Source organism: Rhododendron vialii, chromosome 2a, assembly GCF_030253575.1.
Source record: "Rhododendron vialii isolate Sample 1 chromosome 2a, ASM3025357v1".
Classification (NCBI taxonomy): Eukaryota; Viridiplantae; Streptophyta; class Magnoliopsida; order Ericales; family Ericaceae; genus Rhododendron; species Rhododendron vialii.
In genome coordinates, this window is record NC_080558.1 from 36,501,562 (window position 1) to 36,521,671 (window position 20,110).

The 20,110-nt window shown below is 36.1% G+C and overlaps 1 protein-coding gene across 2 annotated transcripts; it reads right to left on the reverse strand.

Moving 5' to 3' along the window:
* Window positions 1–3,217: 3,217 nt before the first annotated feature.
* On the reverse strand, window positions 3,218–13,227 carry LOC131313379 (probable beta-1,4-xylosyltransferase IRX9H). Of its 2 annotated transcripts, none has more exons than XM_058341678.1 (4): window positions 11,268–13,227; window positions 4,811–5,063; window positions 4,117–4,324; window positions 3,218–3,644 (listed from the first exon to the last, which is right to left on the reverse strand). In XM_058341678.1, exons 1-3 carry the CDS (start codon window positions 12,176–12,178, stop codon window positions 4,157–4,159), a joined length of 1,332 nt encoding a protein of 443 aa, XP_058197661.1. In that variant the 5' UTR covers window positions 12,179–13,227; the 3' UTR covers window positions 3,218–3,644; window positions 4,117–4,156. The 2 variants fall into 2 exon arrangements, with proteins under 2 accessions (XP_058197661.1, XP_058197653.1); XM_058341670.1 differs by having other exon boundaries at window positions 3,218–3,639; window positions 11,268–13,162.
* Between the last annotated feature and the right edge of the window lie 6,883 nt (window positions 13,228–20,110).

Consider the following 20,110-nt stretch of genomic DNA (forward strand, 5'->3'; position numbering starts at 1 on the left):
TTAAATCCCATTTAATTAGGAAACCATAATCACATGAAACCTAATTACATGCCACCTATTTAGGCAACATCTGTTATGCATATTTATATGTAAGGGTACAATTGGTATTAAAAAAGAGAAAAGATGAAAACATAAGTGCAATAAAGTCAAAGGATGAAAAGTTACGAGGAGTGATGCATAAGGATGAATATTTAAAAACTCATAAAAAAACATGTTTGGGCCTATTTTGAGCTCCACAAAAATTTAGAAAAATATCCATAAATTTTTGAATATTATTTTATGTGGCTCTGTAAAAAATTAGCTCCAATAGACATCGGTAAGTATACTTTTAGATTCGCAGGGCGAACTGAGTAGTTTCACCCCTACGAATCCAAAAGTAATACTTACCGATATCCATTGGAGCTGATTTTTTACAAGATCCCATAAAATAATATTCAAAAATTTATGGATATTTTTCTAGATTTTTGTGGGACCCGAAATAGGCTCAAGCGCGTTTTTCCTTGCGTGATTCTTTGCAAATCTTCCTTGCGATTATAATTTTCGATTTTTTAGTTCTCTTTTAGTGATTCCAACCATACAATCTTCCTTGCGATTAGAATTTTCGATTTTTTAGTTCTCTTTTAGTGATTCCTACTATGCAAGGGAACATAATTATTTCATGTCTAAATCACCACATTTTTTCATTCTACCTTTCAATCATTGCTTAAAATTTTATTTAAGAGTAAAACTGTAAGAGGATAAAGTAAAACTTTTATTAACTATAACCCTTATTGAACAATATTTTTAGGACAGCAAAAAGTGCTAATTAAAAACGGAAAAGTTACGTTAAAAGCCGGCTGTCCATTAATCAGTCCAAGTATTATTATTAGTCAAAAAGACTAAAACCACACGAATGAATAATCTTTGCTGCTGCTTTTGACTCATTGTTCAGTGAAGACGTACAAGGAATAGAACTTGAGGAAGAAGAAGAGATTTTAAATAACAAACCAAACCAAACCAAACCAAACCAAATCGAGCCTTACATTTCAATCACTTGGAGTCGGCTACATGAATCCGTTTCCTCCATTGGACTCTGTAAAGTGCCACTTGTTCACACAGACCCATCATACTCATATCTTTGCGCACTACAGCATCTAATGTCTATTTAGGTCTACCTCTCCCCGTAACATTGCTACCTAGAGTTATCCTATCCGCTTTCTTAACTACTGCATCTTCTGGTCTACGGTAGATATGCCCAAACCACCTTTGCCTATTTTCCCTCAACTTCTCCTCAATAGGTGCTACATCTACTATTTCACGAACTATTTCATTTCTAATCTTGTCTCATCTAGTCTTACCACACATCCACCTCAACATTCTCATTTCTACTATACTTATTTTGCTCACATGTTGTTTCTTAATAGGCCAACATTCTACCCCATAAAGCAAACCAATGATAATTTAAAAATTTGGGTCTAACATCTCTTTCTTCTGCTTGATTGTAACGCAGCTATAAACAATTACACCGTGTTTGCGAGCCTATATTTTTTAGTGGAGTATTTGTTTTGCAGATTGCCTTTCGTTTTCTAATAATCCCTCCGTCCCTCCCAAAATCTTGGTCCATTTTTAAAATGTGTGTTATTTTTTAATTGATTATATCTTACAATCTACTGTATTATTCTTAAGGTGATTTTAAAAATTTTATACGAAAGAGCTCATTGAAATCTATCAAACAAAATTCATATTTGATATAAAAACTTTATAAATTAGAAGATATAGTCAATCTTTTGAGATTTCCAAAAAAGAAAATTACCAAGAATTTGGAACAGAGGGGTACTAAAAATGGAAAAATGCATTTTCCCAGACAAATAGGGTGGGCAATATAAAAATCAAAATGAGAAAAGTAGACGACCAAACAAGAATCATTCTACCACCACACCCCTACTCACAATAGAGGTGGAGCCCGCACACACTACACACCCAATGTGTGTGGAACCCACCTCTATTACGAGTGTGGATGTGTATTTAGATTTGATGTTAGAATTATTGGCCAAAGAGACTCTTATTAGAAATAAATACCAGCGCGGTAAACTAGGCCACGCTACAACATAGTATAAAAAAGAATCACGTTAAGATTCTCTAAGAAAGTCAACTTGCCTGCTTTTTTTTATTCGAATATTTTCGTGTTTGTTGATTTTATATCAAACTACTATAGATTATTGGTTTATCGCAATGAAAAGAATCGAAATTTTGACTCAAAATCATTCATTTTTTTTTTTTTGAAAAAAAGCCAAGAAGAAGGAAAAAAAGCCAAGAAGAAGCCAAAAAACTATCTTTTTGTTTTGTTTTTTTATAGATTTTTTTTCTAAAAATTATACTCCTCAAATCATTTTTTTTTTACTTTACCAATTTTTCTCGCCGAGGCGAATCAACACTTTACAAAAAATTGAGGCAAAACTAACAAACGCGAAAAAAATTTAAATAAAGAAGGAAAAATGACAAGTTATCTTATAATGGGAAACTCATCCTCACTTCCTTGAAAGTAAATGACTGACAGACTCTGAACTCTTTATTCTACAACTTTAACAGATTGGAACATCGATCTCAAGTGAGGCTCAATTACTACGCTTTGTCGGCTCCTTTGATCGCGTACATTAGGAAAGAACAAAAACGAGCCACCTCCTCAAGAACTCGAAAGCAATACGCCCTTGCTATAGTAGTAAGGGAGCTTGTTTTTCTCTGAAAACAACTTCACAAATCATAGACAACCGGAAGCCCCTACCCTGTTTGACTACAGGGGAAGGTGAATTGCTTTAAGCTGTAATGATTCGTGTCGAATTCAGTTACCTAAACCAGACACATTTTTCGTTACCACATAATACCAGCTGCAACAATTTAGATAGATATTGACACGGCAAGTACATGTATTGACCCATAAAGAATCTGTCACAAAGCCAACAGCACTCTTATAAAACATATATACTACTAGCTATCACCTTGTTGAGCTTCAAGCCCTTTTTTTGAATCCCAAAGTGGCAAGGGCAGGACACTGAACTCGACTTTGACCCAAACAGCTACCTGGCCCGGACCTTAACGTCACAAGTACAAACTACATTTTTATCTTTCCAGACACAGCTATATTCACTAACCTTTTCGCCACTGAAGCACATCCACTAATCTTGACGAAAGTTGACTCTTATAAGAGCGAACATTTAAGCTTCTCAATCAAAAAAGGAAGTATCACAAAGCCGGTAGACCAGACGATATCTTGAACTCAAAACTCCCAATGGTTTACTCAAGCAGTTAACAAATTTAGCAAAGAAAGAGAAAAAAGCAAGCAGCCGATGAAATAGGTCTCTTGACTCTCTCTAACCAGAAAAATGGTAGGGAATTTGAATCACCATATTACCTGTTTGGCTGCATTTTGCTACTTTCGCCCAGTGCAGCCAAACCAAGACAACTAAGAAGTCAACCAACTGTACACAATGTCTACCTTTAACAACAAAAAATCTACAGAAGAGCCTAGTACAGAGAGAAGAACAAAATTAGCCCGTGGTTACTCGCAGATCTATGGCTATGAATTGCATATCAGCGTTCTGAGCAGATTGCTGGACTGTAGGTTAAATGTCGCTAGCACATAACTTTGTGACCCTCACTGATCTTTCCTACAATAAATGGAGAAATTGATTAACTAGTCAGACGAGAGTGGTACTAACAAGATACATGCGACAAAACAAGGGGCATTGTGAGTTTGTATGCTAAGCAATTGGGACAGAACAAACATAGTTAATGTACGAGAGGACGGGGACACATCCTTTTCTTTGACCTGGGAGCTGGGGTGTGTGGTGTGGGGAAGGTAAACTTTAACGTCCTCCAGTTCTCACATACAAATATTGACCCTTGCAGATTTCACTTAATGTTCCATTCATGGTCTTTCCTCATTCCGGTAATAATTTTAGTGACAATGTGCAACTTCTGGAATCATTGAAAATTGTTTCATAACATCATGCATACCATGGATAAAAAAAACTACTACCACATAGTATAAATATTTACATAAAAAGGCAAGATGAAGAGAAACAAAGCTAAAATGATGCACATCTTTTTCAGCAGGCACATAAGACAAGGTATACTCACCCTAGCCTTTCCAGCTGGAATTCTTGTCACATCAACACTTTCAAGAAAGTGAAGCCATGACATGTAGGTTATTATTGAGAAACCATTCAGGCGGATAGTAATATGATGATCCAACATAAAGGTGCCAAACCATGATTCTTGAGTCGTCATGAGGTAGGCATTCCATTTGGCTTTCATCCTCCACAACTTGTTCAATAAATGAGCTCACCTGGAATGCAAATTCGTATGGTCAACGAACAATACAATATAGTTATATTACCATATGCCAGTAATCATCTCATGAGTGTGCTGTTATCGCTTTAGCATAGGAAAAGTTGTTTCAGAAACTCAACTACCATGCTGTTTTGGGGGATGACAGAATCACCAGCGCATATATTACTCCCTCCATCTGAATTTATTTGTCCATTACGGAAAATCCAACTTGCTAACGTAACATATTCACTGCACGTAAAAAGGTTTTACTTATCCACATTGCCAATTTTGTAGTTAAATGCAAATTAGAATTCAAATTCCAAAAAGAAGTGGCAGATATGGCCATTTGCAGATTTTTGGCAGAATTGATCTTTTGTTTTTTGGTAAAGGACAAGCATTTTGGGACATTCAAGAGAGGAAACTAGACAAACAATTTTTTAAGAAGGGAGAATTACTAATACAAACTTCCATGTCTGGAGAAAACTGAGAGAAGCAAACTAACTTGAAAACCTCCAATGACTGCATCAGGCTGCCTAATCGGCTCAAGACTGCGTCGTTGCCATCTTTTTGGATCCCAAAGTATAGTGCTATTGAATGCGAATCCTGACATTTCAGCATGGAATCTCGGGAATCTTTGAGTCACTTCATCATTGGTGTGCCACCCCATAACCTGAGTTCCATTACATACAGGACCCTCCAGGAGAGCTCTACTATTGCTCTCCATCAACTTGGCCACCATCCATGTTCCAAAACGCCTGCAGGTTGAAAAGCAACTGTCAAAAAAAAGATCGAGCGGATGAAGAATCGCAAACATTGTAGTTTTCGGCATGTGCTTCTTTGTTTTCTTTTTTTTCTAGGGAGGATTTTACCAAATGATAACATTAGTTGGAACTTACGCATCTGCTTGTGATTGTACCCGCTTATTATGGTTCCTTTTTTTGTTTTTGATAAGTAAGCAAGTATATTGAATGGGCACCAAGGGGGTGCAACAATATACAAAAGAAAACTTACACATCTGCTTGTGATTGTACCTGTTTACTATGGTTCCTTATCACAAGTGTAAAATATGTCACCAGGTAGCCGAACAACCAAATTCCTTTACAAAATGTTAGACCAAATGATTCTAGAAAAGTTGCAATAAAAAAAAGGAGCGTATGGCCGTATGGGTCTCCATTTGCTGCTGGCACAAAACGCAAGCAGGGTGCACATTCATACCCCATTCTCTAAGCCTATCCTTTGTGGCTAACCTCTTGCGACAAGCAAGCCAAGCAATAAAGGCCCACTTGGGCACATTCCCATGAAACCACACCAAGGCTGTTTCTGAACAACATTTCGAATAGCATTCCAAGCAGATTTGGTGGTATACTGACCAGAAGAAGAAGGTGACCAAAAAATCTCATCCTCCTGCTGAGGATTAGGAAGAAACCCAACAGGAGTAGCTCCAGCAATCTGCATAGTAAATCTATTGCGAGACCTGGGCCAATTCCACCTGCCATCTTGAATAATATCAGAAACCTTCATAGACAGAGATCTCCCTAAGTTGTAAACCACATCCTCACCAAACTGAAGATACAGGGGCCCAAGCGGATGCCAATTGTCAAGCCAAACAAAGGTGTTATTGCCATTCCCAATTCTATGCTTGATTAAAGGTTGACCCAAAGATCTCAGTTTGAACAATTTCCTAATGGTCCAAGAGGAATCATTAGGAGGGTCAATATACCACAGGTTCCTATGCTTAATGACATAAGCATGTATCCATCGCATTCGCACCCGCAAGGTATCAGTCAACATTGTCGGGGGAAAAGTCTGCAATCCTCCCTTTGCAAGCTATCTTCGGCTGCTACACTCTATTACATTTGGCTGGAACGAAATGCTAGGATCTTCTCTCGAAAATCCTGCACTTCTGAAGATGTTCTTTCCATTATAGTGGCTCATATTAGAGATAAAGTGTGTTCATGGGGAAAATTTCCTTATTTCAGTTAAATTTTTTCTATATGTAGGAATTGGGATGTAACTCCTTTGCTTTGTAGGAGTAGGAGTTGAGCTGTGCTTCTAGTTTGAGTGTATCTAGTTGCTTGGCTGTTTTGTGTTCTCCTAAGGTTTGGCCCTCGGATAGAAGTTTTCTTGTGGTTTGCTATAAAATGTTAACTTACCCAAAAAAAAATTTGTAAAATATGAAGCACCCTATTTAAAACTGGTCTCAACGTTACAAAACACTCTTTTAAAGAAGTTTTCATGCCTATTAAAGAAAGTTGGAGCCCTAGTCAGTCAAAGAACATACGCTAAGCATCGATAATGCACAAATGAACAACCAATCAAGGACATGATGCCCCAGTAGCAGATGCATCTCACTAAGTAAATACAAAATTATTGCTAAGAGAGAATAATCATGTGAATCAATCACTAGCAAGACAGGGCCACCACATATGTCAAAGGGACATATTACAGAAGCCAAATACTATGTAACTCCTTGATTTTCTGGTTTCTTGGTTTTCTTGATCTAGAATTTCTTGGTTTCTAAAGTAATTTCAAGCACCATTAAAGCAAAAAAAGAAATCAAATCATCACCTACACGAGGAGATATTCTAGATAGAGTAGTTAATCACTTAATCAACTCATAATTAACAAAGAATTTTCCACTGCCTCAAGCAAATGAGTATAAATATCCTACGACATTTGCGAGCTATAAGCCTGAGCCACAAGTCTATGTCCGGGAGAAATGGGAAGTTAGAGCAGGAGTGACTTTTTAGCACCTTGAATCTCATCATTTATCTCATTCAATGGAATAGCAAGAATTGCCCCAAACAAAAGAATGCTTTAAGATAGATGGAAAGAAGGATAACTGTACATATAGATGCCAATATTCCCATGAACAAAAGAAAAGCAAGAACCTTCAGAAATACTCCCCCTGTCCTGCAAAGATGGCCCATTATTCTGTTTTGGGATATCCCAAAAAGATTGTCCATTTTGAAAAGTTTCCCAAAAAGTAATGCAACATTCCCATTTTCCCCTCCTTTTGTTTTACCTTACATAAGTTAGGAGTCCAAGAAACATTCCATCAAGAGGCAAAATTGGAAAGTTAACAAAAGTAAGTTGTAATAATTATGTTCCCTTAAATAGTTGGTTTCCCAATGAGCGCCCAACAAAAAGGGACGGAGGGAGTAGCAATATTTCCTACCAAATAATTAAGGAATAAAAAAACCCGTGCTTATTCTCAATAAAGGTGTTTAACAAGGAGAAACCACTTAGCCAGTGTGACATCCCGCTTTTTCTTTAAAAGAAAGAGAAATATTTTTAACACAAATATTTAATTCTTTCATTTTTCTTTTTCAAACTTCTTTCTAATAAAAAAAAAAGGATATTGATTATTATGAATTGCATTTATTTCGAAAATTCTTCTAATCTCGAATAACTCATATTTGTATGCGTATGTGTATATGTTATATTTTTGGGCCGATTATTTTTACTTGGGTCAGTCTTAATCTTTTAAGTTTCCAGATGGGCCGAGTATTTAGGTTAAAGAAGAAAGGGTCCCTTTATTCTTATAAATATTGACAGCTAGGGTTATTTTATTGGAGTCATCGAAATAGCGAGAGAGAAGGTCGTGTGGTAGAGGATTGTGATTGTGGAGCTTGTGGTGCATCAAGATTGAGATTGGTCTTCACTTGGGTTTCGGTTGGTGGAGAGAGAGAGAGATAGCGCAATTAGTGTAGTGGCTGTGTGCGTGCAGTTGGGGAGGGGAATTGGTGGTGAGTGTTAGACTTGTATAATCCTTGTAATAGTTTTAGTTTAATATTTATTTATACTTATAGTTTTGTATTGTCTTTTATTTGTGATTCAGATTAGTCGATTACTATTACGCTTCGCATTTGGTTGCATTCTTTTGGACCTCGAGGTGAGTGGTTAAGCATGTGATCCCTTCTTTGGAATCCTATTGAGCCTATCTATTCTTGACAGTTCATTAATCATTGTGATCCGATGATAATTGTTCTTATTCGTTGTGATCCGATGATAATTGTTCTTATTCATTGCTTTTATATTTATTGATGATTGACGTACCCTTTGGCATACAAGGTTAATTGAGAATATTTGTGATTGATCGATTGCCAAGCTTTTATGGTCGCCGATTCGTTGAATCCATAATATTATTGTGACTCTGCAACGGCGCGGAGAATATTCCCGGTGTAGGTGACTCCGATTCCCCGTTGTTCTCATGTGTTTGGAACCATGGATTATGTTTATATTTGTGAGAGTCCAAGGAAAAGACCCGTGAAATATTGTGGTGACTTTGGCCGCTAGAGAAAAGACTTGTGAAATACCCTGGGAGTCTGTGACTCTAGTACTCAACGGATAGGGAAAAGACTTGTGAGATACCCTGTGACCCTATTCCAGATCGGCTTAGGAAAAAGGTCCTAGACGCCATCCTGTGGTGACTCTAAGTACGGTGTTAGATCCAACGGGCTAAGCCCTGAGAAATAGTTGGCATTTGGTACTTGGTAATTGGAAGATTTGGTTTCCACTTTGGTTTGGACTCCCTCATTATTGATGTTCATTGTTCAGATATTGTTGAGCAATTGGTATAGAATGATTGCTATCATTGTTCGATTGTCGTTGTTAGAGTTCGTTATTCAGTTATTCATTCGTGGACATTATTTGTTGAGCCATCGATCATTACTACTTGAAACCCTTCTCTTTGGAGCCTTCATCACTATTCATTTATACGTATGCCACTTTGTATTATTCCCTTAACATGTTTAACTACTCACTGAACTCGTCAGCTGACGGATTTATTCCACATTTTTTTCAGGTTAGTTCATGGAGCATTGTAGTGGACTCTGTGGCATTGTTGGGACCTTCTGTTTGGACCTTTAAGGCGTCTGCATTTTTATTTATTTTCTATTGTCAAACAGCTTCTGCACTTTTATTTATTAGCTTCTGCACTTTTATTTATTGGTATTTCTTGTGGAATTTGGAGATAGGAAAATATGAGATATTGTGTCATTTACTTGAGAAAAATATTGGTTTGGTGTCCCACATTTTATTGTAATAAAATATCCAGTTTTTCTTTTATTTATTTCAAGTTGCTAAAAATATTTTTAATTAGGCTTCGTGCCCCATGATTACTTCATGGTACATGGCCGGTCATGCTCCTGGATTTGGGGCGTGACAGCCAGCCACCTATCACATATCTTGTTTGTCAATCAAGCCAACAAATGATTCAAATTTGTAAACACTAGCCGATGGTTTCAACAATAATGGGCATTCCCGTCAGTTTCTTTTCATAAAGGGATGACCAACGCAGAATTAGATCTTTATTGAGTCCTTTTCCATGGTTTCGTAAATGAAAGTGGACTCCACACCTCACCAAAAAAATTTAAGTAAACCTAAAGCTTCTCCTCACTCCTGCATCATTAGATGATGAGATGAGTCTCAGTTTGAATGACATGAATCTTGAGGTGGATGGGAATGTGAGTGATGTAATTCCAAGGACTTCTACGTTTTGAACAAACTAGAATAGGAATGTGATTCATGATAATTCAACCAAGAATCACATTTTCAAACTAAGTCTAAGCGAGAATCGAATCCCTCCCCTCTCCAACAGTAATCCTAGATTTCTTTCCCAATATCTATATATAAAAAAATAAAAAATAAAAAGCGGAATTGAATCTTATAAAAATCCAAACAAAATATCCTTACATAAGACTACTGAAACAATCCAACGATTGAAATGGAATTATCAAATTCCCAATCGTACCACTCAAGATCACGGGCATCCACATAGCCTAATGGGATAGAATGGAGGGCTATGGTCTTACACTGACGCTTCTATTCCCCTACTGTATCTTTGTCCACCTAATATAATGATGACTAGGGGTATGACATAGTGACACGCGCTGATAACCAAATAAGATATTTGTGACTATAATATATGAAACCTTCTACCCTCTCATATCAACAGAGAAGCACTTATTTTCCCAAAAAATTACTTTCAAGTTTCAAGTATATCCTTCAGTAGTATCCTATAGACACATATCTATGTTAGTATGTATGGGTATATGTGTCAATGATGCGCCCACATGCGTACCTAAATGGGAATTTAGGATGCATATCGTTTTATTAAAGATCTACGACACCCGAACACACTCTCGACATTATCAAGAATCACTTGAATCACATCTTGTTAACAGAAGCGGGAATGAAACCATGAATAGTAAGATTCATTACAGACTCTTTCCCCAAGAGTATATATTCATATCGATTTATGCAGGAATTGTGAAGCAAACCAGAACTAAATTGTGAATTGCAAGATTCTGATATTTAACACTCAAACCTGATACTCTCATTCCCGAATGAGACTATGTACATTATTCATGTTTATTGATTAGGTCTAGGATGAATTGTCGCAGGTCAATTCTATTTGAACCCAAGAACGTTCTCTCTAGCCTCAATTTCTTTCCGCATCAAAATGTCCAAGATCTAGGGGCTGCACAACCACTTAACACATTTTGTCCAGTGACCAGTCCCATTATGCCCTCATCTTCAACAAACATAATGAACCTAATTTTCTACACTTGCTGACCAACAACCATCATTGAAAGCTGCCGCTACCCCCTCCCGCTAGGGATGGCAATGGTTTGGTTCATCCCGGGGTTTTTTCCAAAGCCCAACTGAACCCGATTAGAACCTTCTGGCATAATCCAATTCAACTTTATAAGGAAGCTCAGAAGAAAGCTATGTTGAAAGACCATGTGTAAGAGTGAAACTGAACTTCTGTAGTGACTACGTCATATCTCTTTTGTTTGACTGGCGTGACTACTTCAAATCCTGGTGTGACACTTGGGATGCCTTAAGCTTAATTTGATTTAGGATGCAGATTCAAATTTGGATCGAAAAGTTAACAAAGGCCATAAAAAATGTTGTGCAAAGATATACAGCAATTCATAAATAAAAGCAAGTACCTGATCTGCCTCAAATGTACAAAGAGATCGATGGAGTAGATGTTTTCACCATCTGCAAAGTAAACGATTCCATCAAGACGGTGTGTTTCAATGTGGAACAGCGCTTCATTTCTTTGGTGCACACTCCTATCTTTCATGTCAGTTAGGTTCTTATTGCATACAAGATGCCTGTACATAACACCTCCGTTTCTCCTCAATATGTCAGCTGTTTCTGTAGACTGAGAGCCCATGTCCACAACTAACCACAACAAGGGAGGTGGAATTTGTTTTAACGTTTGCGCTAAACGGTTCAGATAATAAGCTTGAAATGGTCGAGCATAAGCTGGGGTAACAATGATCAAAAGCTTATGAACCGTCATATTCAAATCCTGATCGAGTGATTGGGTGGCAAGGGGATCATTCGAAGTCCCATTTAGAAGTTTCAGTTTCAGTTGCCCTACTAGTGCATTGTCATTCAAAGTTGAATCGGCCACAAATGGTGTCACATTTTCCAGTAAAATATCAGACATCTGAACTTTTTCAGGAGGTCGCTCGAAGGAGAATGCCTGATTTTTGGAGATATGATTCAAAGGCAAATTTGTCGAACCAAACGAGGCAAGTCCATAGAAAACTCCAAGAACAAAGCATATGAAAAAATGAACAAAAGACCTCCTCCAAGTCTGTCCCTTTGGTTTTGGCCTCTCTAAAGGCCGAGAATGTCTTCTAGAGAAAAGGCCAAGTATAAGAGCTTGAGTCCTGTCCAAGACATAGTCAAATCTACCAAAAAAAGATGGGATCATACCAACGGGTGTCGGGTCGTGCTGAGTGCATGAAGAGGATTTAGACAAGGGAGAAGAAACTGAACATGCTTCCCCATTTACTAAAGTTCCAGGTCTAGGCACTGGAGACAGTGTCCTTCTAATGGAAGCCATAGAAACAAAACCAGACCAACCTGATCTCTCTAAACTCCAATTTCTTTCAACAAATACCCAATGCGACAAGCGAACCTCTTCCTCGGAGCATATGCTTCTTGATACAGAAAACTACCTATCCATATTACCCAATCCAACAGAGTATGTTATCAGCCTCTCCTTAGAAAACAAAGCCTTAATAGTGGAAAATCAGTTTGACTTGCAGCCATAAAAGCAGTACAACAAGAAGGAACAATCCATTAACCTTTGTGTCCCATCATTGCTAAAAGGCGACCATGTAATTCATTGTTGATGCATTCTCATCTTACTCAGACACACACCCTTTCATCTTCAGTCAATCCAACAATCAACGCCGCTGATACTTCAAAATTTTCTTCTCACACTTGCATCCCCAAACAAAACCACTAGAAATTCATATCAAAAAGTGAAACTTCTAATAGCAATCTTATCAATGACAGCAGAATATATGAACATGTAACTAAGTTCTTGATCTGAACTTGTAATCATAGCTTTACTTTGCACACATTTAAGGACAAGTGAAGAAAGGCCCCAAACCCGTCGCCAACAAAATCAACCAAAACCCAATACTCAACCAATAAGTCGCGAAAAAGTTCAGCTGAATAGCTCAAACAAAAACGAGATTTCAAGCTCAAATAATGAAAAAACTCGGGTGCAGAAGAAATGGGTTACCACATTTTGGTCCAATGAGAAATGGGTCTTCGATCTCTTGGATTAATCGGTACGGAGGAGAGAGAAGGAACGAACGTCGTAGTCTTGGGTTTTGCGCCTGGAGAGGCTCACAACTTGCGTAGGCCACGGTTGGTCGGATCTTTTATCCGATTTCTTTTGAAGGGTGAGCTTGAAGTCTTTCTGAAAATGGATGGAAGAAACTCTCCCTTGCTCGAACAGACAACCCAAGCACTGTTTGCGGATTAAAAAAAAAAAACCCAAGCACAGTTTGACTAATGCGAAGAGAGAGAGAGAGAGAGAGAGAGAGAGAGAGAGAGAGAGAGAGAGAGATTATTCTTGGTTTGAAAAATAAAACGACCTTCAGAAAAATGTCGAGCATGGCTTCTATGTGAGACGAACCGTCTCAAATGAGTTTTACTCGTGTCGAATAGTTTGTTTGGACTTGATTGGAAAGTTTAACGATTTTGATAGCGCCTTTGAATAGAGTGATTTCAAGAGAAAATAAAAGAAAATATTTAGGTTTTAGCCAAATCATTCATTTGAATCGACTATTTTGCTAAGAAATTAAGAGAAAAGTATTTTGGTAAAAAAATAGAGAGAAAAGTACAAAAATAAATATTTTGTTTGGTTTGTAATTTAAGTAGTATTTTTAAAAAATAAGTGGAGAGAAAAATAAGAGTAATAATTAAAAAAAATAAAAGTGAAAAGAGATAGAAAAAATGAAAGTAATAATTAAAAAATTAAGTTCAAAAATAAGAGTAATAATTGAAAGAGAAATCTACCGTGGGCTGACTAATAAGTAGGTCCTTACTTTTTACTTTTGTACGTTTTCTGAGAATATTTTGTCAGGTGAATGCTCTACCCTTTAAATGACAGAAATAACCCTCCTTTCCTTTCCCTCATTTGCCTCGAAAATAGTCCTCCTTTCCCTTCCCTCCTTTTCCCCCAAAAGTAATTCCTTTCCCTCCTCCTTTTACTTTACTCTTTCCTTTTCCATTTTGAGACTGCATTTTTTTTTTTTAGGTTTTTGGGGGATCTTCAACACAATAGCAGCTATCGACGGAATCAACTATTGATACTCTGTCGGAATCTCTGTTGGAATCACACCTGCCGGTAACATGTAAGCCCATTCTAGAAGCCCTAAAAAAATAAGGTATGTTTCACTCTGAAGCTATGGTTTCAACCGCGGGGGGTCTTAATCTTCATTTTGAATTATTTACATATTTTAACCTAGTTTGTTTCTTTCTTTATGACAAGTAATTGTGGATATCTATTGGTGTTCCAGTATTTGTCTTGTGGAGTTTATTGAATGTTAAAGGAAACTTTTTGATCGGTGGGTAAACCAATTTTATATGTTTTTTTTTTTTGTCTCCATAACATTCTGTTAAGAAATTTGAAGCCAAATAGGATTTAGCATTTTTTATTTTTTTCGAAAGGTAAATGGTATTTAGAAAGGGTGTTCCAGTAAATGATATTTTAATGTTTCCTTTCTAAAAGTTCAATATTCTTGAATCCAATCTTTTCTCTGAAATATTAGGTAATGTCCATAACCCTTTGGCTTGAGCTTAATTATCTTGATTAGTTATGCAGATTTGATAAGGTAAAAATGCAGATTTGATTAAGGTAAAAATGCGCATCATGTTTTTATTTTTTCATGCAGGGTGGTACATATGGAAGTTGTTGGGATCTACATTTATTTTGTTTTTATGATCTCAGTTCAATTTGAAAGACTTTTGCACAAAATGATGCAGAAACATGGCTATTTGGGGATTAACTTTATTTTGTTTCCATAGATCCCAACTTAAGTTCTAGATTTTTGCACAAATAGTAGTAATATGGGTAGTTGGGAAGTAATTTTGTAAAGAAAGGTAAACTGATTATGCAGATTGATGGTTATTTTGAATACTCAATCGTAAGTTGAATTTAATTATAATTTACTTTTTATATTTGTATGTGCCTTGCTACTGATGTTGGAAATGTGCGATTTTTGTATGTATTTAAAGCCTTGAATAGTTTAGTATAAGATTTGGTGAATTTTATGCATTTTGTGACTAGTTTTGAAAAAATCACTTTTAAGGGCAAAAAGGAGTCCATAAATACAAAGAAAAGAAAGGATAAAAGTAAAACCTCAGGGGGTTGGCCTAGTGGGTAAAGTTTAAGACTTAGGGTTTGCTTCTTCCAAATGTATCAGGCTCGAAACCTCACAAGTGCTATTACTTTTTTGTGGTTAGTCCATACAGGGCGGTGGGATTAAGCCCCCATGATTAATTGAAGTGCGCGTAAGATAATGTGGACACCTGAGTTATAAAAAAAAAAAGCAAAAAGTAGCCATGAATATTTTAAAAAAAAGGTAGCCGTAGTGCGCGTAAGATAATGTGGACACCTAAGTTATAAAAAAAAACAAAAATTAGCCATGAATATTAAAAAAAAAGGTAGCCGTGAACCTGCAACAGCAAAAAGTAGAGGTGAACAACTAAGGGCAAAGTTGGCATTTAGGTAAAATAGAAAGTACATCTGACATGTAGGGAACACAAAAGTTTGGTAAAAGAATAAGAATATGACATGTGGATTTACATTATAAAGTAATAGACATTATTGTCAACCCAATGGGTAATGGGAGAAAGAGGGTTTGTTCTCCTAATGAAAGGCAAAAGGGGAAAGACGTAGAAGAGAGCAGTCCACCATCGGCAGGCGACGCCGAGTGGTCTGTGGTTAAGAAAAAGAAAGTTTTACAAATATAAACAAAGGAGGTCCATAAAGCGTAAAGTTGGAGGGCTATTTTGGTCATTTACTTTCTTTCTTAGTTGAAGTCTTCAGCTTTTATCCTGACACTGCAAAAAGTACTATCCATTATGCCATGGAACTCACGCCAATTGTCAGGGCGGAGTATAGGATCCATAATTGAATTGAGAAATATTTTTTGAGTAGAGTAGTGAAGTGAACAAGGCAAAAATGTTTTGATTGGCTTCTCCCCTTTCTTATCTTACCATTTATCACCATCCAAATGGATAGTAAAAAGATGTTCAAGTTTGTTTACTCATTTAGCAAATTGAGCTTAAACGAGCTTTTAACGAGCAAACTCAAACTCGAGTAATTGGGTTCGTTTAGCCCGTGAGAGAAAGAAAGTCTTGCACCTAGTAATTTTCTCCCCGTTTGATAAAAGATTTGGGGGATGAGATTGGATTATGAAGGTTATAGATTTTCTAATACTACTTTGTTTGGTTTCACAAAGTCGGTGTGGATTGTTAATCCTGTGGGATTTCAAATCCCCCAAAAATAGGGTATTAGGAATACCCTGGGGGAGATTATTGAGGCTCAGTTAGGATGACCGAAATCTTCAGTAAGAATATAAATGTGATTATTAGGAATTAAATTCCTAGGAATCTTATTGAGTGGGAATAGAAATATGATTACTAGGAATGAAATTTCTTGGAATACAATACCTGAAGTTATTTCATTCCAGTGTTTGGACTAATTCAGTAATATTATGTTGGAATCAATTTTGTTTGAAAATTTATCAAACTCAATATTTCCCTTTTTTCTATTGATTTATTGATTGAGTCAGGAATTTAAGATTCTTATGGGGTAAGGGAGGGATCACATTTCCACTCAATCTGATAATATGATTCCTGATCGGATATGTCGTCAGGAATCACAATCATATTCCTATCTCTCCCAAATGTGAGAATCCTGAGAGTGTGGCATCACATTCTTATTATTGTTTCTTCCAAAAGTCAGAATCATAAAAGTATGATATTACATTTCCATTCTTCCTCAAGATTTCTGCCATCCAAATTGAGCCGAATTAATTTCATTCCAGTGTTTGGACTAATTCAGTAATATTATGGAGGAATCATTTTTTTTTTAAATTTATCAAACTCAATATTTCCTCTTTTTTTCTATTGATTTATTGATGAAGCCAAGAAATCTAAGATTCCCGTGGGGTAAGGGAGCGATCAGATTTCCACTCAATCTAGTAATGTGATTCCTAATCGGATGTATCATCAGAAATCACAATCATATTCATGTCTCTCCCAAATATGAGAATCCTGAGATTGTGGTATCACATCCATATTTATGTTCCTTCCAAACATTGGAATCATGAAAGTATGGTGTCACATTCTCATTCCTCCTCAAGATTTCTGCCATCTAAACTAAGCCGATAGTCCAGTCCCAACCTCTTCTCATTACCAATTCCTTCCCAATATCAATCCAATCACATTATCTAATCTCATATCAAACAAACATGATATTAATAATTCTATTATTTAATCTCATCTCAAATAAACATACTATGTACTAATTCCTCCTCACTACCAATCATTTCTCATTACCAATAGCAATTCTAATCTCATTTCCTTACGAATCTCACTCATCTATCACTGTTATCAAACGAAGCTTCACCTCACCCTTGCCCCACCAATCTAAAGTAGGCTAATTACAATCCTTAAATTATAATGACTCACGAAAAGTAAGGATAATTTACTAAACACAAGATGATTTTCTAAATTTTCTCACCAAAAGTTGTCTAGTTTTACTTACCACATCTATCTATCAATCAATCAATATCCTATACAAATGTATTTGATGTTAATAAACCTCCAAACCCCAATCCTAAATTCTTAGAATTTTGATCTTTTAAATAAAAAAGGGGTCTTGCTAATGGACTGATGATAAATACACTAGAAGACAATAAAAATAAGTGTTTCTATATATTCTTTACCCCCTTTAATACATATTCACACACTTACTATTGTCAGCCTATTAGGATGATTTTAGAAATTTTCATAAAAAAATAGAGAGCGAGAGAGAGGGAGATGTGGTGTGTGTGTGAGAGAGAGAGAAATAGAGAGAGATGGGGAGGAGAGAGAGAAATGTGAGTGCAATTTTGTTCACCCTTCTTAAAAGAGGGTGAATATTACCCTTTCTCTTATTGGTTAAAATGATGTAGACCTCATCACAAAGTGATGTCATGCTTACCATGCAATACACTTTTTGGTAAGTATGTATGAAATCACTTTGTGATGTCGTCCACACTATTTCCAGAAAGAGGGTAATGTTCACCATCTTAAGTGGAGGGTGAACAAAACTCAACTCGAGAAAACGTGGGATATATATGGAGGCCGGAGAGAATTTAGGTAATAAGTTTTATTAGATTGCAAATGCTAACCGGCCCAATATTACGTCTCTTATGCGGGCCATTGGGTAATACTATTCCGTAATTAGTCACCTCTGAAACCTGCAGGTTCAGGAAGTCCAATTTAACATTTTCACTTTTTAAGCAAAAGCTGGTCGGGTTATTTGATAATTAATTTTGAAATCTTGTAGAATAAAAACTTGATTACAAAAATTCTAGAGACAAATGCCTTATTTGAATGGTATTTTGGAAAAAAAAATTCAACTAAAAAAACACTATCTCCACTCATTACTTGTATCTCTAATTATTTTTCTCGTTTTTCTTTCTCTATCTCTCTCCACTCATTACATTTATCTCTAATTATCACCCTAATTTTTTTTCCTACTCATTACCCAAAAATCAAACTCAAATATTTTCAAAATACCATCCAAACAAGGCAAAAAAATTAATTATGACACTTTAGGATAAAATTATCAAAAAATAATAATTTATTGCACCAATTTAATCGGATTAAAAATTAGAACACTTAACTTTATACCCATATTTTTTATTATATAAACAATCTAACCAAATTAAGTGCTCCAATTTTTAATTCGTTTGAATCGGTATGAAAATCTTATTTTTCTGATCATATTATTCTAAAAGGTTATAATTAATTCTTGTCTCTATGACTTTCATAATTACGTATCTATTTTATTTGGGACCATGTATACCAGAAGCTTTATTATGAGAGCCCTAAAGACAAAAATTAATTATGACTCTTTAGGATAAAAAGATTTAAAAAATAAAATCTTCACACCGGTTCAAATAAATTGAACATTAGAACATTTAATTTTTAGCCATATTTTTAATATTTGAACAGTTTCAAAAAAAATTAAGTGCTCTAATTTTTAATCCGTTTGAACTAGTACGGAGATCTTATTTTTTTATCATATTATTCTAAACGGTCATAATTAATTTTTATTTATATAACTCACATAATTAAGTATCTGTTATTTATTTGGGACCCTATAGAACAAGAACTTAATTATGAAAATATATACTTAATTATAAGGACGAGAGAAAAAGGGAACAAATCTCAAGTAAACAATTACAAGTGTGAGAGGTGTCTCTCAAAATCAATTATTATTCGACCACATACACTTTACACATACATACTCATATCTTTTGGTGGGACCCACATATACTAGAGGTGTACAGTGTATGAATTTCAATGTGAATGTAAGTAAATTTGTGCAAATGTTTGTTTAAGTATTTTTAATGATTGTCTCAAAATACAGTAAATGTACCGGAAGCAATTATGGTTTTCAGTTTTCACAGGAAAAAAAACGCTGGAAAAAAGGAAACATTGGTTCCGACGGGAGTACTTGTTGGACATGAATGGACGTAAAGTGTTAGAATGTTACCCTACTCACAAGGTTTAAAGAGGTGCAATATAGGACGGGGAGCTCTGCGCGCAGTAGTCCCCACCCACACCCCAAATGGTACCGTTTTGGAAGAAAAAACATCATTAGATTTTTTAGTCGATGGAGCAGAAATGTGATTATAGCACCCGTTAGAGCATCCCCAATGGGGATGTAAAACCAGGTGCTATATTTATAATACAACCCAGATGTAAAAAAAACTGCTCCAATGGGAATGTAAAATAGCAATTTTGGAGATGGAAAATAGCACAAATGAAAAGGGAGATGTATATTTACATCTCTTTTTGGCTGCAGCTATAAATTACAGGTCATCAAACATCATCCAATCCAACTGAAATACCAGAATTTTGGACAACCGAAGGTTACATGATTTCGTCGGTGCTTCGTTCTCTCCGACATAAGAGATAACGCCCCAAGCGTAAGGCCTAATATGTCAGTTGAAGCATGATAATCCGGAAATCCGGGATCGTACCCAAGGGAATAATTAATACGGCTTTGCTGGATTTGTAAATGCAAGCAAGGGCTTTCGGCTTTTAGACAGCCAACTTGGTTTTACGTGCGTAGTGGAAATGAAAAGGGCTAAATTGAAAAGCAAATAAACTAAGATAAAAGGTAGGTTAGGTCTAGGAATTATTAACACTCACGACTCAAATTAAACTGCATTTTTCATCCGATTACACG

Coding starts and splice junctions, on each gene's coding strand:
- LOC131313379 (XM_058341678.1), bottom strand. CDS start 12,178: ATGGCTTCCATTAGAAGGACACTGTCTCCAGTGCCTAGACCTGGAACT. Junction 5,064..11,267: donor GTACATTTGAGGCAGATCAG/GTACTTGCTTTT, acceptor TTCAACCTGCAG/GCGTTTTGGAACATGGATGG. Junction 4,325..4,810: donor CAGTCATTGGAGGTTTTCAA/GTTAGTTTGCTT, acceptor TTTGCATTCCAG/GTGAGCTCATTTATTGAACA.